Source organism: Chelonoidis abingdonii, chromosome 1 (genome assembly GCF_003597395.2).
Source record: "Chelonoidis abingdonii isolate Lonesome George chromosome 1, CheloAbing_2.0, whole genome shotgun sequence".
NCBI classification, from domain to species: domain Eukaryota; kingdom Metazoa; phylum Chordata; order Testudines; family Testudinidae; genus Chelonoidis; species Chelonoidis abingdonii.
In genome coordinates, this window is record NC_133769.1 from 152,797,700 (window position 1) to 152,820,605 (window position 22,906).

The 22,906-nt window shown below is 46.9% G+C and overlaps 1 protein-coding gene across 3 annotated transcripts in view; it reads left to right on the top strand.

Annotated features, from left to right (window-relative positions):
• Window positions 1–5,760, top strand: part of ING4 (inhibitor of growth family member 4) — a 21,218-nt gene extending 15,458 nt beyond the window's left edge. For 2 of the 3 annotated variants that reach the window (XM_075071459.1, XM_032801892.1), the window contains 7 exons: window positions 1,292–1,363; window positions 1,557–1,723; window positions 1,991–2,105; window positions 2,441–2,549; window positions 3,961–4,108; window positions 4,532–4,593; window positions 4,865–5,760. In XM_075071459.1, coding sequence (XP_074927560.1) covers window positions 1,292–1,363; window positions 1,557–1,723; window positions 1,991–2,105; window positions 2,441–2,549; window positions 3,961–4,108; window positions 4,532–4,593; window positions 4,865–4,904 — 713 coding nt within the window. In that variant the 3' untranslated portion in view covers window positions 4,905–5,760. The remainder of the gene's footprint in view (window positions 1–1,291; window positions 1,364–1,556; window positions 1,724–1,990; window positions 2,106–2,440; window positions 2,550–3,960; window positions 4,109–4,531; window positions 4,594–4,864) is intronic. The other variant, XM_075071460.1, reaches the window with a different exon arrangement.
• Window positions 5,761–22,906: the final 17,146 nt, after the last annotated feature.

Genomic DNA, 22,906 nt, shown 5'->3' on the forward strand with positions numbered 1-22,906 from the left:
GGTAAAGCACTGGAACAAATTGCCTAGGGAGGTTATGGCATCTCCATCATTGGAGGTTTCTAAGAGCAGTTTAGACAAACACCTGTCAGGAATGGTCTAGTTCAGTGGTTTTCAACCTGTGATCTGTGGACCCCTGGCATCTGCAGACTAAGTTTTCCAAAGGGGTCGCACCTCCTTTTGCATTTTTTTAGGGGTCCACAAATGAAAAAAGGTTGAAAACCACTGGTTTAGTTGTTATGTAATCCTGTCTTGAGTGCAAGGGACTGGGCTAGATGACCTATTGAGCTTCCTTCTAATCCTACACGTCTGTGATTCTATATCATGTTGTAGTAAGCTGACTAGTGTGGTCTGGGTTGTCAATGCCTTGTACTGGATGGAATCAGTATTTTTCACCTATATTCTCCTAGGTCCTGGACAGTTTACAATAAGAGAGATCTCATTTATTTTTACTGACAAGGAAGGACATGTGCTTCTGGTGCATGCATATTTGAATTACATCCAGGCCAAATATTGCTGCTGTTTCCATAATATTTCTAAGCTGATATCTTTTCTCTCTGCTCCCTCAGCAGAACTCTTGCACAGCCCCATATCTATAATCTCGATTACTGTGACTTCTTCCTTTAAGACTGCCTGGACACATAGACCACTTACCTTCAATCCATTCAACATGCAGCTACTAAGATTATCTTTCTGGCCTCTTGGTCTGACTATCATCCCCGAATCACCTTTGAATCCACTGGTTCTTTTTTTTCCTCCATATCATGTTCAAGCTTTTTGTCCTCTCCTTTAAGCCACTGCACAGCTTCGTCCCTCGTGAGCTTTCGTTTTGTTTTGTTTTGTTTTATTTGCTACCACTACCATTGTGTAGTTGTCAGATTCTTCCATAAACAACCCCATACCTTTTCTCATGCTGCATCTCATGCTGCATCTTCAGCCTTCTTGCTCTGATCAGGACCCACTACCCTCTCTTTCTCCTGACCCACCTTTTCCATGATACCTGCAAGAAATTAGCCAATTAATGTCTACATTGATGGGAAGTTGGAGATAGTGCCAACTTAATGGACCCCAAAAAGATTTACTAAAATAATGACCCTGTCTGTGAGCCCACCAGAGCTTCCCATGAGCTCAAGATTGAATCATTGGCATCTTAGAGAACAGCTGCTGGATTACATCAGAGTTGGACTGACAGGGAAATTAGAGGATGTTAAGTGCTGTCTGGTTATTATAAATGCTTAATGGGGCAAACAGAGACAGGGACCTGACCCCTCCATGTATTTACCTCTCTCTCTAGGCATTGAGAACCTGCCATTTGAATTGCAGAGAAATTTCCAGCTCATGCGAGATCTAGACCAGCGAACAGAAGGTGAGTGTCAGGAATGAGGCCCAGAGTAATGTGCTGTGAGTAGGTAGGGAGCCTGCAGCTGGTCTGCTCTTCATGCCCTTGCAGGGGATGGTGTGACAACAGGGCAGAGGAGGGAGCCTGCAACTGTCCAGATCTGCCCTTCCTAGCAGAGGGCACTGGGATGTTTTTGACCATGAATCCGGTCTTGTTTCAGACCTCAAGTCAGAGATTGATAAACTGGCCACGGAGTATATCAGCAATGCACGGACTCTTTCTTCGGAGGAAAAACTGGGGCTTCTCAAGCAAATTCAGGAGGCCTATGGGAAATGCAAGGAGTTCGGGGATGACAAAGTGCAGCTGGCCATGCAGACCTATGAGATGGTATGAAGGATAGAGAGGGAGCAGAGTGGTGTCTAAGGGTTATAGCATGAAGAGCTGGGAGTCACGACTCACGGCATCCTGGTACTGGTACTGAATGGGGTTTTAAAGCATTTGGAAATCTTTTGCTCCAGCCCCAGCATGGATCCCTGTTTCCCTTGTAGGCATCACCTACAGTTGCCTCTCTGCTGAAGCCCCATCCCCTGTCGTTTCTAGGCCCTTCAGGATTCCATCCCCTAATAATGCTTTTGCTTACCGTCATACCTGCAGGTGGATAAGCACATCCGGCGGCTAGACACGGACCTTGCCCGTTTTGAAGCTGATTTGAAGGAAAAGCAGATTGAGTCGAGTGACTACGACAGCTCCTCCAGCAAGGGCAAGAAAAGTGAGTCCCAGGGCCCTGCCACAAACTGATATGGTGGGGCCCAGGACCACGGAAGTGGTGGGGTTGGAAGGAAGCCTGGAAGGAGGATGGCAGGAGATGGCCTAGAGACTATGAGGAGGAGCTAGAACCCCAGCAAGTGACAAGGAGGTGACCCAGGGATGATGGTGGAGAGTTGTCTGGGAGAGTCTCAGAGGAGATGTTGGTGGGGTGTAGACCAGAGACTATGAAAGGGCAGGGTGTGTGTATGTCTTAATGCTGAAAGGGGGCTGGTGTACAGATATCTGTCTTGGTGGGTGCAAGAATTTAATGCCCATTTATTTTCCCCATCCCACCAGAGGGCCGGGCCCAAAAGGAGAAGAAAGCTGCCCGTGCTCGTTCTAAGGGGAAAAACTCTGATGAGGAGGCACCAAAGATGGCTCAAAAGAAGCTGAAACTCATCCGCACGTAAGTGAAAGGGAGACTTAGGGAATGGGGGGTAACCCCACAAGTCAAGTCAGACCAATGGGTCCATCAAGGTTCCCCTAATCAGAATGAAACCAATGGTCAGGTACTGCACTTTGTCATAGAATTACAGAAGATTAGGGTTGGAAGAGACCTCAGGAGGTCATCTAGTCCAACCCCCTGCTCAAAGCAGGAACAACCTCAACTAAATCATCCCAGCCAGGGCTTTGTCAAATGGAGCCTTAATAACCTCTAAGGAAGGAGATTCCACCACCTCCCTAGGTAACCCATTCCAGTGCTTCACCACCCTCCTAGTGAAATAGTTTTTCATAATATCCAACCTAGACCTTCTGTACTGCAATTTGAGATCATTGCTCCTTGTTCTGCATCTGCCGCCACTGAGAATAGCCTAACTCCATCCTCTATGGAACCCCCCTTCAGGGAGGTTGAAGGCTGTTAGTTGAAGGCTGCTATCAAATCCCCTCTCACTCTTCTTTTCTGCAGACTAAATAAGCCCAGTTCCCTCAGCCTCTCCTTGTAAGTCATGTGCTCCAGCCCCCTAATAATTTTTGTTGCTCTTTGCTGGACTCTCTCCAATTTGTCCACATCCTTTCTGTAGTGGGGGGCCCAAAACTGGATGCAGTACTCCAGATGTGGCCTCACCAGGCCGAATAGAGGGGAATAATCACTTCCCTCAATCTGCTGGCAATGCTCCTACTAATGCAGCCCAATATGCCATTAGTTAGCCTTGGTAACAAGGGCACGCTGTTGACTCATATCCAGCTTCTCGTCCACTGTAATCCCCAGGTGCTTTTCTGCAGAACTGCCTCTTAGCTAGTCAGTCCCTAGCCTGTAGCAGTGCATGGGATTCTTCCGTCCTAAGTGCAGGACTCTGCACTTGTCCTTGTTGAACCTCATCAGATTTCTTTTGGCCCAATCATCCAATTTGTCTAGGTCACTCTGGACCCTATTCCTACCCTCCAGCATATTTACTTCTCCCCCCCTCCCCCAGCTTAGTGTCATCCGTGAACTTGTTGAGGGTGCAGTTCATCCCTCATCCAGATCATAAATGATCCCCCAGCTTCACCCAGATCAGACTAATGAGCTAGTCCATCCCACTTGTCCCTGCTGTGCCCTGGAGCAGTGAGAGCAATAGCCTGAGTATCATGGCTGGGACTCCTACTGAGAGAAATATCCTTCCCTCCAGAAGGAGATAAAGTCCTGGAGAGATTAGGACCTTGCTGTGAGGACAGGACCTGGGATAGTGGATTTCTGCAGTTGTGTTATGTGGGAAGGGTCTCTTTCTGTGTCTGTCAGGGTGGAGTCCACAGCAGAGGAGGCCTCCCTGGATGAAGTGACGGGGTGTCCCCACCCTGGTGACTTTACTGACCTGATTCATCCTTCTCCCCTGCAGCAGCACGGAGTATGGGATGCCCTCAGTGACATTTGGAAATGTGCACCCCTCAGATGTGCTGGATATGCCTGTGGATCCCAATGAACCCACCTACTGCCTGTGCCACCAGGTCTCCTATGGGGAGATGATTGGCTGTGATAACCCTGATGTAAGAGACTGGGCTTGGAGACAATGGAGGAGAGAAACTCGCACTAGGAGTCTGGTTCTGTTTATGTGGGTCCTGCTATCTCAAGCAGTGACACCTGCAGGTTGAGGGTGTATTTACAGATTATGTGGGAGGGGAGAATTAAGGGGGATGCTCATTTTAGAGAGACCCTTGGGGGGACAGATTTTTGTCCTGGACAAGTCTGGAATCCAGGAGAAGAGAAACCTTAAAACAGAGTAGGTCTTGGGTGAGTTTCTCAATCCACTTCCGCAATCCTGAATATTGATGTGGTCACTGCTGAGGATTTGCAAGGGGAGGTTATGTGATCAAATGCTGGGGGTGGGGGTGTTTGGTAGCCACCAAAAGACTCTGCAGGGGAGGAAACTCTACTATACAACTGACTTTGTGCTCTCCATCCCACATCAGTGCTCCATCGAGTGGTTCCATTTCGCCTGTGTGGGCCTGACGACAAAGCCAAGAGGAAAATGGTGAGTGGGTGCTGAAACAAGGACATCAGAGGTTTCAAGAAGCTATAAATCACTGGGTGTTTGGAAGTTCTGGGGCAGGAAGACTGTGGATGTTAGGGAGTGTTGGGATTGCGTCTCAATGAAGATTTATTGGGGGGTTGTGTGTGTTTAAGGGCTTCTGTATTCTGTGTGGCTGTATTTGGGGGGCACTAAGGGGGGTCCCATAGGCTTTGTGTATTGGTGGGTCCCTCCCACGCCATAACTGCTGCCTTATCTCTCCTTTTCCTACCAGGTTCTGCCCTCGCTGCTCCCAGGAGAGGAAGAAGAAATAAAATCCCTAGAGCCCCCTGGTGCAGTGGCCAGAGTCCCATCTCTTCTGCTAGGGCCTCATCAAGGCTCCCCCAGCCTCTGGGCCTTGAGGCTGGGGGGAATCTTGCCCTGTTTGTGATTAGGGTGACCTCTGAATGGGCTATGCCCTCATGACAGTTCCAGTGTGTTCTGTATCCTGTGCTACCTTCAAATTCCCCTTGGAGGTCCTTTGTGTGTGCTGTTCTAAAACAGGTCTCTGAATCCCAGAGGGAATGAGGGTAGTTCGGTAGCCCCCAGATTCCCAGGGGTAGGATGGTCCCCTGATTTCCCTGGCTCACCCTTCACCCCACTTAGAGTCCATTGCCTGCATCACTCCTTGGGGAAGCCAGGCTTAGTTGGGGAAGTGAAAGATTACCTGAATGCCCACGGGGAGGAGGTAAGTCTCCCCAAACTTTATAGGTTCCTGATTTCATTAGATCTCTCCTGGGTGTGGGGGTAAGCAGGCCATCTCTTCATCTTACAGGTTGGTTGAAAAGTTGGATCCCTTAGTCCCCTGCCCTACCTTACATTCCACTATCAGCTCCAGTATCAAGTGGTCTCTCTGTTGTATGTGGGAGAGGATGGAGTTTAGAGAGAGCCTAAGTCTCATTTATTCCCCTTCTGGGGGAATATCTCAGGAATGGGTACTGTGTCTTACAGGAAAGAGGAAGCGTTCGTGATCTCAGGTGGAAATGGCTCTGTACCACCTGCGCTTCTACCCCAGAGTTCCCCAATCCTTTTTGCTCTCCAAGATCCTTTGTTCTGCTGGTGATGGGAAGTTTGGGAATCAAGATCCACCTTGTGAAATATGGAGTTAAATAAAACCCATTGAAACAAACACCCCAGCATTTGCCAGGGTCTGTGATTGTGGGTCTTGGCTCTGACCTGTGGAGGATGACACACAAACCTTCTGTAGATCCCCCTCAGTGGGTAAAAGAGTGCTGGTGGAGGATAGGGTGGCACTGTACATTAAAGACACCATTATCTATTTTAGAGTTACCAATAACTCAGAAGATGACCTAGGTGAATCTTAGGTTCACTGGCATTTCCAAAAAATCAAAAGTTTCATTTTGGGTCAGACTGAAAATGAAAACGTTCTAATTTTTTTGCAAATTGAAAAGTTGGAAAAATTTCAATTAGGGTCATATGAAACTTTTTAAAATTCATTTTGGATGTTTTTGTTTCAATTTTGGGCCTTTTAACAAAGACTGGGGAGGACTATATTTGGAAAACAGCTGGAGGAGGAGGTGGTTGTGGTGTCCTCCTTATAGTTTTTAGTCTAGTAGTTAGGGCACTATGTGAGAGTCCCAAGTTCAAATCTGCTCTAAGGAATATTTATTTATAAAAGGTGGAAGAGCTTCAACAGGAGAGCTTGAGGAAAAACCGTTTGGTGAATCTAGTCCTCCTTTACTTGTGTTAAAATTTCAAAAATCGAAACAAAAAGCGATATGAAAACAAAATGCTTTGTTTCAACATCTCCAAAACTTTTTTTTTTTTTTTTGGTTTGGTCATAACTGAGCAAACTCAATGCAAATCATTTTGGGTCAAACAAAATTGTGCTTTTTGGTGAGTAAAATATTTGCCATTATTTTTTCCCAGCTGTACTGATCATATGGATTAACATGCTTACTAACAAAGACCAGGAGGGATACTGATGAATGGTGGGTGTTTCCCACACACTCTAGGGCACCCCATCTTTACCCTTCTGTGCACTCAAGGCATAACCCAGTTAATTTAGGCACCTCCACCCTTTCCCAGTTATAGGTCTCTGGTGAAAGGCACCCACCCTGACCCAGTTCCCAGGGATCAGGGCATAATGTTCTGCAGGTTTGCAAAGGCTTTACCAGTGAAAGAGTCTTAAACAGTAATATCTTTAACCTCTGTTTGTTTATTAACACTTACCAAAAAAAACACACACTAAGCATGCAATATTCACCACTCCCAATAAGGCAGACAGTCTTTTCCTGGTGACCAGTCAGGATCAAGTCATCCAGGGGTCCAGCTTCTGCACAACATGGTCTGCAGGGTTTTGAGGTCTGGCAGCTTTGATCTTGGGTTGTGTTCTGGAGTTGCGTTCCAAAGAATTTCCTTTTGGACCCAGTTGCATAATTAAACTAAGTCCTGCTTAGCTGTACCTTAACCAATCATTTTAAAGTAAAGTACTTTGAAACAGTTTTTTTCACCAATTGTAGCCCCTTATGAAACAATTCTTTAACTCAGAGGTGGGCAAACCCTCCTGCCCGGCCCCTGAGCTCCTGCCCTGGAAGGCTCACCCCTAGCCCTTCCCCTGCTGTTCCCCCTCCCCCACAGCCTCAGCTTGCCCCACCCCACTGGTGCAATGCTCTGGGTGCTCTCAGCCACAGCCTGACCTCATGCTCTGTGCTGTGCAGTGGCATGGCTGGCTCCAGCTGTGCAGCACGGCTGCCTGTTCTCCTGCTCTGGGTGGGTGTGACTGTAGTGCCACCAGCCACCAGTGCTCCAGGCAGCACAGTAAGGGGCAGGGAGCAGAGGGGGTTGGATAGAGGGCAGGGAAGTTTGGGGTGGTGGTCTGAGGTGGAGGTGTGGCTAGGGGGTGGGGTGGTCAGAGAATGAGGAACAGGGAAGTTGAATGGGTGCAGGGGTCCCTGGGGGGCAGTCAGGAAGGAGTGGGGGAGGTTGGATGGGGTGGCGCGGTGGCAGTTGGGCAGGGGTTCCAGGAGCGGTCAGGGGATAGAGAGAAGGGGTGGTTGGATGGGGCAGGGGTCCTGGGGGCGGGGAGGCAGTCAGGAAGGCGGGATGGATGGGGCAACGGGGAGTCCGGATGTTGTTAGGGAACGGGGGGCGAGGGGTGCATGAGGCAGGAATCCCAGGGGGGTGTAAAGGGACTGGGAGCGGGGGAGGTGGATGGGGCAGAAGTCCTGAGGGAGGCCATCAGGGGACGAGAAGCAGGGGGAGGGGGTCGGGGAGGGGGCTGGGCCGGGCCACACCTGGCTCTTTTGGGAGTCACAGCCTCCCACAACCAGCCCTCCATACAATTTTGGAAACTGGATGCAGCCCCTCAGGCCAAAAAGTTTGCCCACCCCTGCTTTAACCAGTCACACTCCACCACCTTAGTTGATTTAAATCTTGCAAAATTAATTATGTAACATATAGAAACATTTAAAGAATCAGACAGAGCCCCTACAGATAAACAATAGAGAAGTAGGGACCATAAAGGCAAAATATTAAAGTATAGATTTCACAATCACAGCTGTTTAGTGATTCCTGAGCAGACAGAATGTTATCAAACGTCGTCTTTAAACATCTTAAGATTTGTTCTTCGAGTGCTGCTGCTCATGTCGATTTGATGCTAGGCGTGTGCGCCCACGTGCACAGCTCCCAGACACTTAATGGTATCCATAGGGCTGCCTCTGGTGGCCTCTGGAGTGTCACGCTCATGCACCAGTATATTAGTCACCACCAGCCCTGTGCCCTTTCAGTTCCTTCATATTGCCCGTGACAGATGCTGGAATGCCTCTTTCACTCTTGTTCAGCAAGTGTGGTAGTGGTCTCTTGGAACTGTTTGTGTATAATAGTTTTGAGATAGTATTGTTAGCAGTTAAGGTAGAGTTAATTACAGTCAGTGTCACTGCTGGGATGTTGCTACAGGGACAAGGCATGCCCCGATCAGGTTTCACGCCATGCTCTGCTTGTAATAAGCCAATGCGGGTTAGCAACCCCCATACAAGCTGCTTGAAGTGTTTGGGGGAAGCACATAAAGAGGACAAATTTGTAAAAATCTTAAGCCAAGGACCCAAAAGGACAGAGAGATCCATTTAAAGGCACTATTAATGGAGGTGGTTCTTAGACAAGATGTGATTCGTCGCTGGCGAGGCTTCAGTCTCCTTGGCATCGACCTGAACCTTTATAGACAGCGGTCACCATAGCCTCGGCACAGGTCATCAGTGCAAAGGTCACCTGCATCCCAGTCTCCGGCCTGTTGGCTCTCACCACCATCCCGCTATCAGTCTCCGCCTACATCACCATCATCCTGGCTTCATTCTCCAGCCTTGATGGCAGAGGAAGGCTTTAACAGCACCTCCATGGTAAGCTAGGGAAGAGTCCTCCCCAGAATTCAAAGGGGGCACTGTTCACTGGGGGCACTAGACGTGGCCGGGCCTGCGATGGGTGCCTGGCCGCAGGGCCAGTGGCCGATCCAGTGGCCTTAATGGAATCCCTGAGGCCTCCCCATAATGCTAGGGCCATACTCACAACGTTCCTCAGTTGGGCCCTCCAAGAAGCAGTCTGTGGTACCATTGGCTCCAGGATGGGCCCCAGAATCGGATTCTGACTCCGGCACTGGACGAGAGGCATCGGTTGCGGGGGAAGACTCTCCTTGGGTAGTATGTGGCCCAGCCTCTCCCCGGTTTACCTTCCTCTTCCCCTTCCCTGATGAGGTGGTCATGGGCCCATCTCACCCTCTACCTCCCGATGACTTTAGGGGTGGCCTCAAATCTGGGCCTACAGACTGAGGAGCTTGCAGAACAAGCAGACAGCCTTTTTGACATCTTGGCACAGCAGCACCTGCCAAGATGGCACTACCTGTGCACAAAGGAGTGCTTAAAGTAGTAAAGGCCCTATGGCAAACCCTGTCCTCTTGGCTGCCCATATCAAAGAGGGCTTTAAAGAAGTATTATATGCTCACCAAAGGATCTGAATACCTATACTCCCACCCGCCCCCGGATTCACTCATAGTATCAGTGGCGAACAAAAGGACAGGAAGGGACAGGCAAGAGTCACGTCTAAAAATAAGGATGCAAAAATGTTGGACCTTAGAAGGAAAATTTATTCAATTGCACGCCTGAGGATATCTAACCAGTAGGCGCTGCTGGGTAGATAGAATTACAACTTGCAGGATTCGCTGGCAAAGTTTAAACATTCTCTGCTGCAAGACCTTGGCCAAGAGTTTGGATCTGTTCTGGAGGAAGGCAGGTCAGTAGCCAGGGCCTCACTCCATATGGCTTTGGACGTGGCGGACTTGGCAGCCAGGTCTATGGCTATGGCTGTGTCAATGAGGCAGAGTTCTTGGTTGCAGTCCTCTGGCCTCTCCCTGGAGGTTGAACAATCCATCCAGGACCTCCCATTTGAGGGCAATGCTCTGCTCTCAGAGCAAACAGATGCCAGGCTGCATGGCCTGAAAGACTCCCGTGCCATGTTCTGCTCCGTGAGGCTTTCCACACCACAGACCTTCAGGAAGTCATTCCGGCCTTCTCCCCCACTGCTGAGGGTCTCAGGCTCCTTGAGACAAGGCTCCTACAGGAGAAGGGACAGAGACAAAGGCTTCAAACACCGTTGTCCCACCCCATCCTCTTCAGGCTCCCAATCAATCTCTGCGTGTCAGTCAGGTGGCCCGAGACAGGCATTTTGAGGGTGTGTCCAAGGACAGAGTATCAGATTTATTGGCTCCAATCACCACTCTATTCCCTTTCCATACTGCCTGGTTCCGAATTACTGTAACCTCTGGGTACCCCCTGCAGTTTTCCTCCATCCCTCCCTCCCACCTCACCTCTGCAACCTTCTTCAGGGACCCTTCTCTGAGCAACTCCTCGTCCAGGAGGTAGAAACCCTCCTAAGGGTGGGGGTTGTAGAGGAAGTCCCTCAAGACATGAAGGGAAAGGGTTTTACTCCCAGTATTTCCTAATCCCAAAGGCCAAAAGGGGCCTCAGACCCATCCTAGACGTGCATCGCCTCAACAAATATCTCAAGAAATTGAAGTTCCACATGTCTCTTTGGCCTCCATCATTCCCTCTCTGGATCCAGGAGACTGGTTTGCTGCCCTCAATTTGAAGGATGCTTATTTCCATGTCTCCATTTTCCAAGGACACAGTGGGTCAATGCCACTACTAGTTCCTGGCCTTGCCCTTTGGCCACTGAATCACCCCAAGGGCGTTCACAAAACATATGGCCATAGTGGCCACTTACCTGAGGCTTCAAGAGGTGTCCTTACCTTGACGACTGACTGATCAGAGGGAGGTCACAAGCTCAGGTGCAAGGGAGCCTCGACTTGGTTAGGTTCACTTTTCAGGATCTAGGCTTGCTTATAAATGAACAGAAATCAACTCTGTCACCAATGCAATGGATAGAGTTTATGGGAGCAGTACTCAATTCTACCCAAGCCAAGGCCTTCCTTCTAGAGTCCAGGTTCTCAACCATGTCAGACCTCATCACCCACATGAGAGCCCACTTGCTCACAACTGCCCGTGTATGCCTCAAGCTACTGGACCACATGGCAGCATGTACTTATGTGGTTCAGGATGCACATCTGCATTTTAGACCCCTGCAAGCATGGCTGGTTTCGATCTACATGCTAGGCAGACACAATTTGAACCAGATGATCACATTCCTGTCACACGTCCTGGCTTCCCTAAGATGTGACAGGAGGGCATTCAGTATTGGAGGGCATTCCCTTCATAGACCCGTGTCCTGCAATAACCTTTGTCTCCAGTGTATAAGACATGGGATGAGAAGCCCACCTCAGCGACATCAGCATGCAAGTTCTTTTGGTTGTAGGAAGATGGTTCCTTGCATATAAACATTACGGAGCTGAAGGCGGTTTGGCTGACCTGCCAAGCTTTCCTTCCCTTTCTGGAGGGCAATACTATGGTGATGTTTCACATTGACAAGCAGGGTGGAGCCCACTTGTCAGGCCTATGCCAAGAGGCTCTCCAGCTATGGGACTTTTGCATCCAGTGCTCCATTCATCTCATGGAGTTGCGCCTAATGGGCAACAAAAATGCGTTAGCAGATCTTCTCAGCCGGTCTTTCTTGCCTCACCACAAGTGGTCTCTCCACCTGGAGGTGGTCAGCTGCATTTTCCAAAGATGGGGAACTCCCCAGGTGGACCAGAACAGGAAGTGTCACTGGTTCTGCTTGATCTGCAGGCTCGACAGAGGTTCCCTGTTCGAAGCCTTCCTGTTCCCGTGGTCGGAACAAAGGTTATGCTGATAGCTGCAGTGTGCATCAACACTGGTTCAGCACACTGTTAGAGCTTTTGGTAGCAGCGCCATTGGAGCTCCCGCTCCAACCAGACCTGCCTTCACAGAACCACAGCCGCTTGCTACACCTGAATCCAGCACCACTTCACGTGACGGCATGGTTGCTGCATGGCTGAATGTGGAGGAGCAGGCTTGCTTGGCTGAAGTTCAGCAGATCTTGATAAGCAGTAGAAAGCCCTCCACCAGGGCTACCTACCTGGCCAAATGGAAGTGTTTTTCATGTTAGGTTCTGGCCTGAGACCCATCTCCACTCCAGACCTCACATCCTAGACTACCTGTTGCATCTAAAGCACCAAGGTCTGACTCTTTCATCAATCAGAGTCCACTTGGCGGCCATCTCGGCCTTCCGTCTGCTGGTTCAGGGCAGATCTGCTTTTTTCCCCTTGATATGACAGTCAGATTTCTGAAAGGTCTGGCGTGACTTTATGCTGAAATTCATGAGCCTATCCTGCTTTGGGATCTATACCTGGTGCTGTCTAGGCTCACAGGTCCACCCTTCGAGACATTAGCTTCGTGTTCCCTGCTATTCCTCTTGTGGAAGGTGTCCTTCCTGATTGCATTCACTTCAGCCTGCAGAGTTTCCAAGTTAGAGTGCTCACATCAGAACCACCTTATATGATGTTCTGCAAGGATTTGGTCCAGCTGTGGCCTCACCCAGCCTTCTTGCTGAAGGTGGTCTCGCAGTTCCACAATAATCAGGATATATTCCTGCTGGTGTTTTATCCCAAGCCTCATAAGTCCAGCAAGGAACTCAGGCTACATATCCTGGATGTTAGAAGGGTGATGGCTTTCTACCTCGAGAGAGCCAAGCCCTTTCCTAAGTTGACACAGCTCTTTGTTGCAGTGGCAGAAAGGCCTACTGGTTTCTGGCCCAGGGGATCTACTCACAGATAGCCACATGCATTGAGTTCTGCTATAAGCAAGCAGGGGTGTCACCACCAGCTATCATGACCACCCATTCTTCCAGAGCTCAGGGTTCATCAGCAGCTTTCCTTGCACAAGTTCTGATATAGGACATAGAATATCAGGGTTGGAAGGGACCTCAGGATGTCATCTAGTCCAATTCCCTGCTCAAAGCAGGACCAATCCCAAGACAGATTTTTACCCCCGTTCCCAAATGGCCCCCTCAAGGATTGAACTCACAACCCTGGGTTTAGCAGGTCAATGCTCAAACCACTGAGCTATCCTTCCCCACTGAGACATGACCTGGTCCTCGGTATACACCTTTGCATCCCATTATGTCATTACCCAGCAGGCATGGGATGATGCAAGTTTTAGTAGAGCATTGTTGCAAGCTGCAAGACCATGAATTCCGAGCCCACCTCCAAGGATACTGTTTGTGAGTCACCTAACATGGAATTGACATGAGCAAACACTCAAAGAAAAAAACTTACTTATCTTTCGTAACTGTTGTTCTTCAAGATTTGTTGCTCATGTCCATTCCATGACCCACCCTCTGTCCCTGCTGATGGCAAGAAGGAACTGAGAAGGCACAGGGCTAGTGGCGCCTAATATACCAGCACATGAGCATGGCACTCCAGAGGGCTCCAGAGCCAGCCCTATGGATACTAAGGCAAAAAGTCTCTGGCAGCTGTGCACATGAGCGTGTGTGCACCTAGCATGGAATGGACATGAGCAACACATCTCGAAGAACAACAGTTATGAAAGGTAGGTAACCATTTTTTTTCTTTATCTGGTGATGGTGGATACTATTAGGACAGGAATGCCGCCTTAATAGCCTGATATTACATTGTTTTGATGAAATGTAGATGAAATGTGAGGATGTGACTCTCTGCTTCTTAGTTCGTGGCTGCTGCTGCTTACTGTAGAAAGAGTCTTCAGACCTTACAGTGGGGGTTTATTACAGACCACCAATCTGAACCAAAGAACAGGATGAGTTACACCTTAAACACTGGAATGTAATGTGTAGGTAAAAATATTATGAGGGACCTCAGTTTGGGAGACTTATGCTGTTAGTCTCATGCAGCCAGCAGCACAACATCATTAGAGTTTCTAAAAATTTGTACCTTTTGCAAACCAAAAAGTTTTGAGTTACAAATTAGATACTGGGTGCAATACTTAGAATGTAACATCTTGGGGCGGGGAGCACCTTTTTGTTCTATGTTTGTACAGGACGTAGCAAAATGAGGCCCTAGTCTGTGACAAGGGTTCCTAGGCACTATGGCAATACAAATAGGAATGATAATATCTTATCTAACACAAAAGGTATTGTACCCAACATTTTGTCTTTCAGTATAAGGGATAAAGATGAATTGATCACTGGACTGGAAGTTGCTGGTTGGCTAGGATCCAGTGATTATGATCTGATAACATTCAGTATGGGCAAACAGTGGACATTCCCAGTTTGTCCAGTGATCAATTCATCTTAGAAGATATGAAGTTTAGAAAATTGATAAGGGGAGCTAAAGACTAGGGAAAAATCCATGGCTGGCAGGGCTAAGAACAATCAGAAAGAGTTTAAGTATATCAGGAACAAATGAAATCCTAGTAGTGGCCTTGTATTAGCAGGATAGGCCTTTTACTAGCTAGATATGGTAACGTTGTTAATAATGCAGAAAAGGACAAGTGTTTAATAAAGATTTTCTTTCTCTGTTTGGAAAGAAGTAGGATGATATGCTTGTAGCACATGAGGATAATTAATTACTTTCCAGTTCATTAATGAATAAGGAGAATGTTTAACAGCATCTACTAAGGATAAACATATTTAAACCAGCAGGCCTGGATAACTTGTACCCCGAAGTTCTAAAACAGTTGTGAGGAGATCTCTGACACATTGATGTTAACTTTTATTAAAACTTGCAATACTGGGTAAATTCCCAAATACTGGAAGAGTGCTAATTTGTGCAAATACTTGGAAAGGGTGAGCAGGATTACCTGGGTAATTATAGGCTGGTTAGCCTTGTGACCTTGCACTCCATATGCTTTATGAAAATATGCTTATGAATGTGAATATGATGTAACTGAAATAAGCTTTATGAAAAAGGTCTCTTGTAAGGTATCATTAAAAAGCTTATAATCTAAAGAGTGTGTTCATCCTATTTGTATGCATGTATCATTCTTGTATCTGAAGCTGGAAATATGAAGTATAACTCTGAGGTCCTATTGTAATTATACAAAGTGTGGGCCATTAATGGTGGTTTAGAATCTTGATGGCTCTCATTGACTAGAACAATTGGCTGTGGATGGTTTATTTACCTGCAAGCCTTCCTGTGTACCTGTGGGCCAGCCTATGGGTAATGAAGAATGAGGTTTTACAGTGACATGTGACCATGTCACCTGATAATGAAATCCATCTTAACTATGGTACTTTTCCATTTAGAAAGAGGGGTGGGGACCCAGAGAAACAAAAGATTCCCTGTGTGTGCCAAAACTATACAAGGGGGTGGAGCAAAACAAAGGAGGCTACTAGTCATGAAAGAGCCCATGCTTTACACCTAAGATGCCTACTGGAACTAACAAGGACTGTACCAGGGGAAAGGATTGGGCCCAGACTAGGAAGGAGTCTAGTCTGTGAAAGAAGCTTATTGGAACATCTCTGAGGGTGAGATTTACCTGTAATCGGTTTCTTAATGTATTAGGTTTAGACTAGTGTGTTTTTGCTTTATTTTGGTTGGTGACTGACTTTGTTCTGAATGTTTTTACTTGAAACCACTTAAATCCTACTTTGTATACTTAATAAAATCATTTTCATTTATTAATGAACCCAGAGTAAGTGATTAATACCTAGGAGAGCAAACAGCTGTGCATTTCTTTCTATCAATGTTATAGAGGGTGGACAGTTTGAGGTTACCGTATATAAGCTTTATACAGAGTAAAAGATTTATTTGGGGTTTGGATCCCATTGGGAGCTGGGTGTCTGGGTGCTGGAGGCAAATAACCTGCTGAGCATTTTTTAGTTAAAGTCTGCAGCTTTGGGGGTGAGGACCAGACCTGGGTCTATGTTGCAGCAGGCTAGCGTGTCTGGCTCAACAAGGCAGGGTTCTGGAGTCCCAAGCTGGCAGGGAAAACAGGCTAAGAGGTAATTCCAGCACATCAGGTGACAGTCCCAAGGGGGTCTCCGTGGCCGAACCGTCACAAGCCTGACATCAGTCGTGGGCATAATTATGGAAAAGCTGTTATGAGTTTCAATTTTAAAAAACTTAACAGGATGGAAATAAAACCAGTCAACCTGGTTTTATGGAAAATAGGTCTTCTCAAACAAAGCCTGATTTCATTGTTTGATGAGACTACAAGTTTGTGTGATGAAAGTAACTCAGGTAACTACATATTTGTTAATAGACTTTTGACATTTTGATTAAAAATGCACAATATAGTATCAATAAAGCATGTGTTAAATGGATTAAGAACTGGCTAACTGAAAAATCTCAAAAAGTAGTAGTCAGTGGGGGGTCATTATACAGGGGTGTTTTTAGTGGGGTTCCTCAGGGAACAGGTTCTAGCTCCAATCCTATTCAACCTTTTAATCAGTGATCTGGAGGTAAACACAAAATCATAGCTGGTAAAGTTTGCAAATCCCATGAAGACTAATGGAGTGATAAATACCTAATGATAATGGAGGGCAGTCATACAGAGTGATCTGGATGAGCGGGTAATTCATTCAAACAATTGATTTTAATATAGCCAAATGAAATGTCAAACATCAAGAAACAAGGAGTATTGGCCATACTTACAAAATAGGGGACTGTATCCTGGACAGTAGTGACCAAAAGGCATTTAAAGATTGTAGTGGACAAGCAGCTCAGCGTGAACACCCAGTGTGCTGATGTAGTAAAAAGGACTGTGTGATTCTTAGATATATAAACAGGTGAGCAGGACTAGGGTGGTGCTTTGATCACTGTATAATATGCTGAAAATTAGAGAGGGTCTAGAGAAGAGCCACGGAATTATTTGAGGGCTTGAGAAAATACAGTGAGAGAGGGAAGGAGATTTAATTTATCAACAAGAAATCAACAGGTCCTTGATTATAGTTTTATCAGAACCTTCATGGGGAGAAAATATGGTACCAAAGGGCTCTTTAATCTAACAGAGAAACACATATCAAGAACCAATGACTGGAAGGTGAAGCCAAATTCAAACTATAGGTAAGTCATACATTTTTAACAGTGAGAGTGATTAACCATTGCAACAAACTAACAAGAGAAGGGATGGATTCTCTCTCTTTTGAATACTTTAAATTAAGCCTGAATGACTTTCAGAAAGATAAGGTTTAATTCAACACAGGTTATTGGGTTCAATACAGGGGTAAGGGAATGTAACTGTGGCCTGTGCTGTATAGGATGGCAGACTAGATGATCAAATAGTCCCTTGTGGACTTAAATTCTGTGAATCTGTAAAGTCATTAACACATTTTATTAAAATTACTTCTTATACTTTTTATAGGATGTATTTTCTGAGAGCTCAACCTAATGTATTTGATTGTAAATTATTAATTTTAAAGTGAGTCCTTGAAATTTAACACTGTATGTGATCTCGAGTCCCAGATGATGAGAGTAATCTAGTAATGCAGACTTTTCAATTTCCCTGTGTAGCTAAAATCACTACATTCTTGTGTATTGGCTACATTTGTAGACATTTTAGAATTAATGGTCATTTTTTGCCATTCTTCAAAAGTGAAAGTTGCTCCTTCAGCAGTAGCTTACAGATAATATTGTATTACAGAAAATTCTACCAAAAAATTGCCCTCTATCAGAATGACTGCCATGTCCTATTGCTCCCTGTGGAACTGAGACCACAGGCTGCCTTAGCAAATATGCCCACTGCCTCCATTCACCTGCACTTCACAGTTTTCCTATCTCCTGAAAGTATAGTGAGCCACCATCTTTGGTCAGGGCAGATTGTTTTAACTCTATTTCATCCAATTCTACTAAGAACTGATCTTTCAAAATGCCCACGAACTAAGAAGCAGAGAGTCACATCCTCACATTTCATCTAAATTTCATCAAAACAGGAGTTATTTTTCTGCTGAAGGAGAAACTTTGAGCTATGAAGAATAATGACAAAAATTACCCTTGATTTTTAGTACTTGGTATTTTTTAAGCTAACTGTTACATGAGATCTACTCTATAAGAAAGGCAGTATAGGGTTGTATGTGCATGCAGGGGAATGTGGACGGCAGGAGGGATGGGAAAGTGTGTCTGTGTACACTCAGTCTAATTATCCAGTATGTTATGGGTGCTTTGCACTGCTGCAAGGTGACATAATGCAGCCATAGCATTTCAGGGGATCTGGCCATAGAATTTAAAATAAATAATGAAAAGTTGATACTTCAACTATGGTGACTATGTATTTAAATTTAGTTTTATTCAGATTTGTATCACAAACATTAACATGCCGTAAACATATGGTTATTGCATTAGTGTTGCTGTGGAGCAGAATGAAGGTCATCTGGATGACTAACCTATGCATTTCCATACTTCAACATGTTTGGATTTTTTCAATGTAACCTTAACTCTCGAATTTCTTGGCTTTATAATGTTTTGGGAATAATTACATCTGTTTTTTACACTAAATTAATTATTTGTATTCTCAACCTTAACTCCATCTTAACATCTATCTATATGTGTGTATAATATAAATCATTGCAGGTGTGTGTGCGTGTGTGTATGTATGTGTACACAAAACTCTTCCTCCCATTGTTAAAAAATGTTTTTAGGTTGCAAACTCCAGCACTCCAATATTAGAAAATGCCATATGTACAGTTGCCTGGGCAACCTTAATTCAGCCACCCTATGTATATGCATTGTGATAGTCTTTAATTACATGATCACATACTATTCTTCGAGTACCATCCCTATGGGTGCTCCACTGTAGGTGTGTCTGCGTCTCTGTGCCTCTGATCAGAGATTTTAGATAGCAGTGTCAGTTCAGCTCACACATGCACTCTCCCTGTCTCATGCCTTGCCTCAAGGCTATCTAGTGCTGCATGGGCAAACTGACCCCAGCTCCTTCTCAGCCACCCTTGGCCTGAGACTGCATGATTAGCAGTCTGATTTAGTTTGCAGTTTGCCTTGAATTTATAATAGCCAGTAGAGTTCCCATTTTTCATAGCATCTAGTAGAGTTTTTGTTTTAAAAGTATATGCTTTCATTTTTTCTCCCTGGTCTTGTTGACATGTTTCCTCCCCTCATTTTTTTTTGGGGGGGGGGACCAACTCCCCATCAGGGGCTATGCCTGGTTCCTCCAGGTTCAAACATTGCATCTCCTGTTGGGAGGCACTAACAGTCAGTGATGGTCACTCCTGCTGTATCTGGTGCCTCGGAGAGGTGCATGTTTCTCAGTAGTGCACCTTCTGCCAAAAATTGAAGGCCAGAATGCATGAGTTAAAACTTAAGCTACCCGTGATGGAGCGTTCCCTTAGACCGGCCTCTGATCCTGAGACTCCCCCAGAGCAATGGTCACTACTTAGGGTGATCAGATAGCAAGTGTGAAAAATCGGGATGGGGTGGGGGTAATAGGTGCCTATATAAGAGAGAGCCCCAAAACTCAGGACTGTCCCTATAAAATTGGGAGATCTGGTCAATACTGAGACCATCAACTTCCATGGAAGGAGAGCCTAAGAAAATCTTCTGATTCCCCTCAAGGACTTCTACGAAGAGGCCCACAAGTCCCCAAATTGAACTCTTGATTGGTCAAAGGAGATCTCCGGCACAATCAGTCATTTTGGCACAGGCACCACTGCACCATGGTACCCATGAGGCTCACAGTTCCTCGGGTACAAGTACCGCCATCAAACCTAAAGACCCGAGGGGCACAGGCTTAAAAGCGTCAGCACCGTCTGTCAGAGCTAAAAGCAAAGATCATACCACCTCTGCAAAATTGGCGCTGATGCATAAGACTACGGTATCAAGGAAGGAGCCCTCTTCTGACTGCTCATCACATAAGAGGCCTTAGTCCCACTGACTCCCTTGGTACTGATGGGCCAGCAGTGACCATCCCTAGCAGTACCAACCACCATCACGGTACCGCAGTTTTGTTTCTTCAGAGACCTTCTAGTTACTGATACACCAGAGTCTCCACTGCTTGGTACCAGTGCTCTAGTACTGACTGCATCTTGGTCTCCAGGATCACCATCAACACCAGGACACTCAGCATCCACTTCCCTGTCAGCTCCACCTTTCTCCAGCGAAGACAGTGAGGAGGATGACCACCTCTCTTTAGCCTTGCACGACAGCTCACTTGTACAACAATTAGGGGCTTCTCAACTGCAGCCACATATGGAGCTTTAACCCACCTGGTATGGGCACCCATGGGTGCCACCACTCATGCCGTTTCCTCCACCCCAGTGGCTATACTTGGATCCATGGACAGCCTACAGAACTTACCTTCTAGGTCACTGGTCACCAACCTGTCAATCATGATTGACTTGTTGATCCTAGAGGATCTCCCAGGTGATTGCGATCTCCGGCGGCATAGTGTGGCAGCAGCTAAGGCAGACTGCCTGCCTGGCCAGGCCCACGCCATTCCCCGAAAGCAGCCAGCACAGCCACAGGAGCAGGGAGAGAGGGGAGCATGTGTCTCCCTCCGTGTGCTGCTCCTGCCTGCAAGCACCACCCCCGCAGTTCTCATTGGCCAGGAGAGCTGTGGGGGCAGTGCTTGCGGAGGAAGGCAGTGCGCGGAGCCATGTGACCCCTGGTCCCCCCCGCCCAGGGGCCGCCAGGGGTGCATTGGCCCTTTCTGGGAGTGGTGTGGGGCTGGAGTAGACAGGAAGTCTGCCTTAGCTGCAGCCACACTATGCCGCCAACCAGGAGCCGCCAGAGATAAGTGATGCCCAGTGGGCGGCTGCACCTCAACCCTTATCCCTGAGCCCCCTTTCAGAGCCAGCACCCCAACCCCCTCCTGCACCCCAATCCCCAGCCCCCTCTGCAGCCAGCACTCCATACCCACTTCTGCACCCTGAACCCCCTCCTCACCCCAAGCCCCAGCCCTGACTCCCCTCCCAAAGCCAGCACCCTGTACCCCCTCCTGTACCCCAACAGTCTGCCCCAGCCCAGAGCCCCCTCCTGCACCCAAATTCCCTCCCAGAGCCCACACCCTGCACCCCAACACTCTGCCAAAGCCTAGAGCCCTCTTCTGCACCCAAAATCCTTGCTAGAGCTTGCACTCATCACCCCCTCCTGTACCCCACCCTCCTGTCCTAGGCTCAGCCCAGAGCCCCCTCCCACACTGAGAACCCCTCGGCCACAGCCTAAAGCCGCTGCCCCCCCCTTCCGCCACCCTGAATGCCAACCCTCTACCCTAGCCTGGTGAAAGGTAGGGGAGAGCGAGCAACAGGGTCGGGATGGAGTGAGCAGGGCAGGGCTTTGGGGAAGGGGCAGGGGGTCAGTTCTGGGTTGCCCTTAGATTCAAAAAGTGATCTTGGGTATAAAAAGGTTGGAGACCACTGTTCTAGGTTCTCTATTGTCTCCTATAGAAAGACAGCAAGGCAATCACCTTCAGCCTCTATTTCCAAGTCCCAGAATCTCAGGAAGAAACTTTTGAGGAGCAGGAAGCCAGACTAAAGAAGGCTGTTACCCCGCCAGTGAATATCTCCTCATCTTAGCCAAATGAAGCTCCATCATTAACAGTGGATGACTTTAAACTCTTTCAGGACCTAACTAAGAAGATTGCTGATGCACTACAAATTCCCCTTGAAGAGGTAAAAGAAGCACATCACAAATTATTAGACATACTCCATACAACCTCCTCTTCAAGGATTGCCCTCCTAGTCAAAAAGGTGCTCTTAGATCCTGCCAAGGCTATTCGGCAAACACTGGCCTCTATGGCATCAACATGTAAAATGACTGATTAAAAAAATACTATGTGCCCACCAACAACATGGACTTTCTTTTTTCACACCCCACGCAGAACTCCATAGTCGTAGACACTGTAAATTCACATGGAAGACAGCACCATGCTAATTCTACCCTTTATGACCAGGATTAGAAGGGTTTGGTCTGTTTGACAGAAAGGGTTTGGTCTGTTTGACATGCTCCTCTGAAACCCTGCAGTTTAGGATTGCAAACTACCAGGCCTGAATGGCAAAATATGACCATACCAGTTATGGTAAACTTAGTGCCTTTATTGATACCTGCCAAACAAACAAAAAGAACAATTTCAAGCCCAGCTGATAGCGAGGACAGTGCTACAGACAGTACTAGACGCCACTGAAAGAGCAGCCCACTCATTGTTGACAGCAGTGGTGATGAGATGGGCTTCATGGTTATACCTTTCGGGGCTACCGAAGGAAGTACAGACAACTGTTGAGGACCTCCCATTCAAGGGTTCCAAGCTCTTCATCGACAAGACAGATGCCTCCCTTCACACACTGAAGAACTTGAGGGCCACACTGCACTCATTGGGAAGCTACACGTCTGCACAGAAAAGAAAATTCAGTACATAGTCATCATATAGACTCCAGCTGGCCCAGTTCTTTCCTCCCCAATGGTACTATGAGCCCAAGTGAAAGAGACTAAGGGTTCAAAACTGGAAACTGTCAGCCCCACAGCCTTCCACATCACAGCCCTGCACCTCAAAACATCTGTTTTGATATCTTGATTGAGGCCCCAATGGTGACCATTTCCACCAACAATTGCTGCAGCATACAAACCTACATACCTTTGGATGCTGCCTTTTTTTTTCGGACAAAGCTGGGAAAACATAACTTCAGACAAATGAGTCTTGGAGATCATTTCCAAGAGTTACTCTATCCCAGTGGGTCATTTATGGCTTAGTCAGCCCACAGCTGTGGCTCATGTGCCATCCTCAGGGCTATATATATAATATATGTGGATATGGTCATAACGCACTGTCATAAATAGATAGCTAAGGGTTAATGTTTCTTTTACCTGTAAAGGGTTAACAAAGAGAACCAAACACCTGACCAGAGGACCAATCAGGAAACTGGATTTTTTCAAAACTCAGGGAGGGAATGTTGGATCTGTGTCTTTGTCTGGCTCTCAGCTATGAGAGGGGAT